The 8303-nt window shown below is 37.0% G+C and overlaps 1 protein-coding gene across 4 annotated transcripts in view; it reads right to left on the bottom strand.

Annotated features, from left to right (window-relative positions):
• Positions 1 to 744: 744 nt before the first annotated feature.
• LOC132416119 (zinc finger protein 420) overlaps positions 745 to 8303 on the bottom strand; it is a 97214-nt gene continuing 89655 nt past the window's right edge. For 2 of the 4 annotated variants that reach the window (XM_059999363.1, XM_059999364.2), the window contains one exon: positions 746 to 3992. In XM_059999363.1, the coding sequence (XP_059855346.1) occupies positions 2062 to 3915 (1854 nt within the window). In that variant the 5' untranslated portion in view covers positions 3916 to 3992 and the 3' untranslated portion in view covers positions 746 to 2061. Of the gene's footprint in view, positions 3993 to 8303 lie in introns of all 4 variants that reach the window. The other 2 variants (XM_059999361.1, XM_059999367.1) reach the window with 2 other exon arrangements.

Here is an 8303-nt window from a genome sequence, read left to right as displayed (position 1 = left end):
CATACAGCAAAAAATATTATCATATTCCTCTCAACTCCTTCTGAATGACCTCCCCCCATATCATTTATGTTCTAACATATTCTACAATTTATTATTATTCCATCTCCTCCTGCTAGAATTGCTCATTAATACAGTATATCCTAAACACCTATGATAGTAGCTGGAATACAGTAAATACTTAATAAATATAACTAATTTTAGAATGACAGGCTTGGGTGGGGAAAGCATTTTAAAGTCATCTTTGCTAGGAGGCTCACTGCCTTTGCATGGTTGGGGCAATGGTCTCACTTTTTTGTTCAGACTGCTACTTTAAATCACTATAAATGGCTTCAGTTGGGGGTAGAGAATCAGTTTGGTGTTTTGAATCCCATAAGTTTCAAAACTGTGAATTTACCATCAACCTGGATTGAGCACCTGCAGGCCTGACATAGCATCTCTTAACAAAGCAATGTCACTTTCAATCTCTGCTAGCAGCCTCTCTGTAGCTAACTGTACACTAAATTCATCTCTTTCACAGGACATTACTGAAAGCAGAAAGAAACAACCAACACACACATTCTGAATCACTCCTTCCATTTCCCCTAACATTACAGCCTTAATTGGTACAAGATCTTCCTTGTAAGATGGTAAGGAGTCTGCTCATTTCAGTTTCCTAGCCTGAAATGAGCAGATCCTCATTCTCCATCGCCCTAAGTTAATGCCATATTTGAGATTTCTTTTACCCACAGCACTCCACTTCCAGGTACAAACTTTTATATCCATAATAATTATTAATGTCAATAACAAAATGACAACAGCATCAACAAATAAGAAGTTTAATTTTATATAAAGAAATACAGAAGGCAGGCAGACCCAAACTGGTATGACTGTTTCATAAAATCAGCATAGGTGTAGACGTGTTCTGTATTTCTGCTCCAACATCCTTAATACCCAGATACCATTCTCAAGGTCCCCATAAAATTGCCAGAGGTGCAGATTAAATATCCACATTGTAGGCAGGGAAACAAAAAAAGTGCAGGGAGGAAATAAGGATTTCTTAAATGTCCTATTCATACAAATACCACTTACATCTTGTGGATCTGCAAGGGAGGCTGAGATAGCTTTTCAGCCAAGAATTCTATTACTGAAGAAGGGAAAATGAATATTGGGTAGGGAAATAGCAGTCTCTGACACAAATTCTTATCAGTTTTCATAGCAAAATAGTCTATAAATGTCAGTTTTTTGGTTTAATTCAAAAGCTGTGCATTCAAGTTTTTAAAAATTTCCTAGTATATTTATTTTGGCTATCCAATTTTTTTCATTTCTAAGTAACATTCTTGAACTGTGGTCAGAGATGGTAGAAAATATGAGCTTTTGGACTTTGTTACAATTCACTTCACACCTCTTCAGCAATCCACTGATTAAATGTACAGGTGGTTTTTTTTTTACTCTATGAATTTCCTCGTACAGCATATGGGATGAGATGTGAATGAAAGCTTTCTCATATTCATTATAGCATACAGTGCCTCCCACTAAAAAAATCAGGGTTAAATGTTAATGAAAGATTCTCAACATTCATTATACTAATAAATGTCCTCCTCTCATGCAAATTCTCTAAAATGACATGAGTCATAATGGTAGCTTATATCTGTGATATGCTATGTTGAAGGCACTGTCCTAAGAACTTTATTATGTAACTACTTACATAATACTTCCAAGAATCTTATAAGGAATTAGTCTTAGGTCTATCTGATAACTGATTAAACCAAAGCAGTGGTTAATTATCATGTTAAATGTCACAAAGGAAATCAACTGAGTCAAGATAATGTTGAAAAAGACATGCTATAGCTAAAAGTCTTCCTATATTTACATTAACAGAATTATTCCCTATTATAATTTGCTAAAGTTTAGTAGGTTTTTCTACATGGATTACATTATCATTATCTTTCCCCCATACAAATTCACTGATGCTGAACTTTATGAAGCAAATGTGTTTGCAAATTCACATTTTAAGAATTCTTTGATGATAATGAATTAATGACCAGAGAAGGCTCTCTATATTAGTCACAAGCATCAGATAATTCATATATAAACTTGTGAGCCATGACTGAAGTCTATTTCACATTCCTTATATTCAAAAGATTTCTCACTGATATGAACCCTTTGATGTTGAGTTAGCTGTGAACCACGAGTAAAGGCCTTCCCACATTCCTTACACTGATATGGTTTCTCACCAGTATGAACTCTCTGATGTCGAGAAAGATGTGAGCTCTGAGTAAAGGCTTTTCTACACTCTTTGCATTCATAGGGTTTCTCACCAGTATGGATTCTCTGATGTAGCGTAAGTTGAGAACCGTGACTAAAGGCCTTCCCACATTCCTTGCATTCATAGGGTTTTTCTCCAGTGTGAATTCGCTGATGTTGAGTAAGTTGTGAACCACGAATAAAGGCCTTCCCACATTCCTTACACTGATATGGTTTCTCACCTGTATGAATTCTCTGATGCTGTATAAGTAGTAAGCCACGAGCAAAGGCCTTCCCACATTCATTACATATGTAGGGTTTCTCACCAGTATGAAGTCTCTGATGTTGAGAAAGATGTGAACTCTGCGTAAAGGCCATTCTACATTCTTTACATTCATAGGGTTTCTCACCAGTATGAATTCTCTGATGTTGAGTAAGCTGTGAGCCACGAATAAAAGACTTCCCACATTCCTTACACTCATAGGGTTTCTCACCAGTGTGAATTCTCTCATGTTGAGTAAGTTCTGAGCCACGACTAAAGGTCTTTCCACATTCTTTACACTCATAGGGTTTTTCACCAGTATGAATCCTTTGATGTCGAGTAAGGAGGGAGCCACGATTAAAGGCCTTTCCACATTCCTTACACTGATAGGGTTTCTCACCAGTATGAATCCTCTGATGTTGAGTAAGTTGTGAGCCATGACTAAAGGTCTTTCCACATTCCTTACATTCATAGGGCTTCTCATTGGTATGAATTCTCTGGTGTTGAGTAAGTTGTGAGCCACGGATAAAGGCCTTCCCACATTCTTCACATTTATAGGGTTTTTCACCAGTATGAATCCTCTGATGTTGCATAAGTAATGAGCCGCGAATAAAAGCTTTTCCACATTCCTGACATTCGTATGGCTTTTCCCCATTATGAATTTTCTGATGTTGAGAAAGCTGTGAGCCACAAATAAAAGCTTTGCCACATTCCTTACATTCATAGGGTTTTTCACCGGTATGAATTCTCTTATGAAGAATAAGTTGTGAGAGCTGCGTAAAGACCTTTCTACATTCTTTACATTCATAGAGTTTCTCACCAGTATGAAGTCTCTGGTGCAGAGTAAGTTGTGAGTTCTGAGTAAAGGCCTTCCCACATTCTTTACATTCATAAGGTTTCTCCCCAGTATGGACTTTTTGATGTCGGGTGAGTTGTGAGCTTCGAATAAAGGCTTTCCCACATTCTTCACATTTATATGGTTTTTCACCAGTATGAATCCTATGATGTAAAATAAGTTGAGAGCTCTGAGTAAAGGCTTTCCCACATTCCTTGCATGCATAGGGTTTCTCACCAGTATGAAGTCTCTGATGAAGACTGAGTTGTGAATCACGACTAAAGGCCTTCCCACATTGCTTACATTCATAGGGTTTTTCACCAGTATGAATACTCTGATGTTGAGTTAGGTGTGAAGCTCGTCTAAAAGCCTTCCCACATTCCTTACATTTATAGGGTTTCTCAGTAGAATGACACCTGGGAAGTTGAGATAAGTAAGTATGCTGATTGAAAATAGACATTTTTTCATATATGATCATCCCTTGACTGAAATATTCCTCCTGATTTTCTTGTTGCTTTTCCAATGTGCCTTTGACTTCCAAATAATCTCTGGAATTGGACTCCTCAAGATCACAGTTTTCAAGCCTGGCACTCATTTCCCATTGGGATAATTCTGTTTCATAAGTATCCTCTTTTGGAGTTAAGTCCTTGTTTGCACCCCTTGAAGGCAAGTCTGAAAAATAAGAGAACATCAAAAATTTCTTTTGTCTTTCAAAAGACCTTCCACAGTAGAAAAAACTATATGTGAAAAAATATATATGGAAATAATATCCATAGAAAATAACTGGCTTACCTCAGAGTTTTTCAAATATTGTGTACTACTTGCCTTTCACATCACAACCTGATACATGCAAAGTTTCATAAAACAATACCTATTGTTTTCTATTCTATTCTACACTACACTATTCTAGTCATCTTTTTCTCTCCATCCCACCTTCTCTATCTCACACAAAAAGTCAAAAACCACTAAACTGATTTCATGCTGCAGTAATGTGTTGCTACCCAGAGTTTGAAAAAACATTAGTTTAGAATGATTTCATATATTAATATGTATAAAGGGCACATGAGTGATCAGAGAATAATGAAAACTACACTTAGAAGATAAGGAAAGGGACTTCCCTGGTGGCACGGTGGTTAAGAATCCACCTGCCAATGCAGGGGACACAGGTTCGATCCCTGGTCTGGGAAGATCCCACATGCTGTGGAGCAACTAAGCCCATGCACAACTACTCAGCCTGCGCTCTAGAGCCAGCGAGCCACAACTACTGAAGCCCATGTGCCTAGAGCCCATGCTCCACAATGAGAAGCCACTGTAATGAGAAGCCTACACACCACAACGAAGAGTAGCCCCCACTCGCTGCAACTAGAGAAAGCCCTTGTGCAGCAACAAAGACCCAACACAGCCAAAAACAAATAAACAAATAAATTAATTAATTTTTAAAAAAGAAGATAAGGGAAGAGATTAAGAAAACCTTATAGGTCCATAGTTCTCAAATTTTGGTGGGGATCAAAATCACCTAGGGACCTTAAAGATTCCCAAATAACCACACAAGACTAACTGAATCTGAATCTAGTGAATCAGAAAAAAGAGCTTGGAAATCTCTAGTTTTAATGCTTTCCACTAACAGATTCTGATTCAACTTCAGATTATGATTAGCTATCTTTGCCTAAAATTTTAAAATAGCTTCCAAATTAAACTTCTAAAATAAAATCCAAATGCCTTCCATGACTTTGAGGAAGCTCTCCATGGTTCCTGCCTAAGTATCTGATTCCCCATGAGCCTTCTCAGCTTTGCTCACTATTTGCCAAACATATTAGCTTCCTTTTAGCTCTGAAAATCACAAAGCCTATTTCAACTTACAACTACCTAGAGCCTGTCCTAGGTCTCTGGACTGTTCTGAATGAGATACTCTATATAAGCCAATTCTCAACCTAAGGTCTCAATTTAAATGCCAGTTCCTGAATCTTAAACATCTATTTCTGGTAACAGAAGACTAGGTAATTTAAATGAACCTTTCTAATGACGAGAGCAATTATACAAATTGGACAAAATATAAATGGCACCTGACTGAAGGCATTAGAGAATTCATATAAGAATAAAGAGTTGGTGGGCTAAAAGTTGAAAGATATGAAAACTCAGAGAAATAAGCCCAACATTTGGGGCTACTGTTCCATTTGGGGAGGTCTTACAATTCTAGAAAAGGCAAGTGAGATGTGGAGAAACTAAACAGTGTTTTGGACCATTTCATGGGTCTTGGGTGACAATAATTGGAGAACAAGACTCAACATAAATTCTCCATACTTTGGGTTGGGAGCCCAGAGGGCTACAATGAGGAATAGGGAGAAACAGTAGACCAGTCTGGGCAGGGTCTGAAGTATGAATCATATTTGAATCATCTCAAACTCAGATATCTGGACTGAGGTAATTCAAGATCGCTTGTCATAAGCAAACCTAAATCTTCACTGAAGATGAAGGCTTAAAATTGCTTTTATAATTTCTCTTTACAGTGTCTAGCTCTCAATAAAAATTGACCAGGTGAATGAGGATAAAAGACAACTTAACTAAAAATCAGGAGAAAAAAGACAAAAGAAACGGACCTATGAGGGCTGTAGTTATGTATCCATCACCACAATAATGATAAACAACAACAGTTCTACTATTCCTAGATACTCTTGTGCCATCCCTTTGCAGTAGATCTCTCTTCACCCTAGGGGAAGATGCCTGGAAACCACTGATCTGTGTCTTCCCCAATACCTCCCTACAGATGCAAACAAAAGTACATCCATACTAAATTTAAGATAAAAATGCAAAAAGTGATCATATACCTCTCCAATTGCCTAGCCTCTTGCATACTACTTCCTAGGTACTAACCATGGTTATCTTCTTTAGTTCTCCCTATCCTAACCAATGAAAATACCAAGTTGCTTTTGTTTACTTATTTTTAGTTCACCCTGTTTTGTTTCTTTATGCCCTCTCATGTTTTTTCTTATTTACTCTTCTATCCAAGGCAAGTCTATTTGTTCATCCCAGAAGAATATCTTTTATCATTTCTCAGGCACTGCTACAGGTCAAAGACATAACAAAAGGCTTCTGTAATCTTACGGAATGCTGGGGATGTTGGAGAGAAAAAAAAGCAATTATTCAATATAAGGGAAAGAGTCTGGAGTGATAAAGTTCCTGGTATTCTATTTTAAAAAGAGTAGGTTGGATGGACATATAGATCAAGAAAAAGAACACACACAAAATTCTCATACATTACATAATGGGAATGCAAAACAGTACAACCATGATGAAAAACAATTTGGTTGTTTCTTATAAAGATAAACATATACGCAGCATATGATCCAGCAATCATAGGTATTTACACTTATATCCAGATAAACATCTGTACACCAAAAATCACAGTAGCTTTATACATAATCGCCAAAAAAATGGAAACACAAACACAGACCTCAAAAGGTGAGTGAATCAACAAACTCTGGTATTTCCACACAATGGAACAATACTCAGCAATAAACAGAAACAAACTATTGATTTATGCAATAATATAGATAAATCCTAAATATATTTTACTAAGTGAAAAAAGCCAGACCCCAAAGGCTATAAATTTTGATTCTCATTTGTATAACATTCTGGAAAAGGCAAAACTGTAGGACTGAAAATAGGTCAGTTTACATAGGTTGGAAGGAGGAAGGATTTGACAACAAAGAGACAGCATGAGGGATTTTAAGGGTGTAATGCAACTGTTGTATATTATGACTGTGACAGTGGATACACCTGATATGTAATGGTGCATCAGATTTCCTGAAGAACACACAAAAAAATGTTGGATAAAACATGACAAACCACTTTCTAAAAGTAAGCCAAGCATAAAAGAAAGTAAAGAAGATCCACAGGGGACACAATGAAATAAAAAACAGAAACTAGAGAGGTAAACATGTTTTGAAGCCACAGCTATCTTCAGGACATTTGCTGTCTTCAATGGCCTACATTTGAATCTTAATGATTAAAAAAACAAAATCCAAGAGACAAGTCCTTGGACCAATAATAGGTCAGGGATTAGAAATAAACCTCTTCACAAAATTGGAACCATCCAAAGCCTACAGTTCAGAGGGAGGAAAAAAATCCTCTGGAGTCAAAGGAAAAAGACAAGGAAATCTTAGTCTTAGCAATTTTAAGAAATCTTTTACTCTGAGATGGGGAGTCATTGGAAGGTTGTGAGAAGCAGCATGACAAACTCTGACTTTGCTTAAAAATGATCCTTCTGGTTATTTTGTTTAAATTTAAAAAAAAAAGATAGTCAGTGGGAAAATACAGAAGCTAGGTGGATAGAAGTTAGGAGGCTATAGCAATAATCCACATGGCTCAGGCTACAGTGTGGAGGAAGGGGTGGAGAAAGTGAGATGTCATTGCATTCTGGATATATTCTGAATGAAGAGGATTTGATGATGGATTGGACACGCAATATGAAAGAGAAAAGTCAAAGAAAACTCTAAGTATTTTGCCTGAGCATCCAGAATAAATGTGCTGTTTACTGTGAACTTCTCATTATAGTAGAAGGTTTGGGAGAGAATATCAAGAGTTTGGTTTTGAACTATTTGGTTTTGGACTTTACATGGTAAAGATGTTGAGTAGACAGGCGTATATGGGGTTCTGGGGACATACATGGATTAGATTTATAAATTTGGGAATCGTCGACAAATAGATGACATTTAAAACTATGGGATTTGATGAAATCATCCAGGGAGCCTTTGGACACAGAAAAGATGGGAAGAGAAAGGAAGAAAAGATAAGGGAAGTTTGAGGATTGAGCCCTCGAGCACTTCAACATTTAGAGGTCAGGTCGATGAGAAGAAACTAGCAAAGGAGATTAAGAAGGAGCAGCCAAAAAAAAGAAAAAAAAAATGAAGGAGCAGCCAATGACAAGGAAGATGGAGAAAAATTAGGAGAGTGTGGAATCCCAGAAGCCAAGTGAAGCAAGTG

This window comes from Delphinus delphis, chromosome 20, assembly GCF_949987515.2.
Source record: "Delphinus delphis chromosome 20, mDelDel1.2, whole genome shotgun sequence".
NCBI lineage: Eukaryota > Metazoa > Chordata > Mammalia > Artiodactyla > Delphinidae > Delphinus > Delphinus delphis.
The sequence above is the reverse complement of the archived record's forward strand: the minus strand, read 5'-3'. Positions and strand labels throughout refer to the sequence as shown.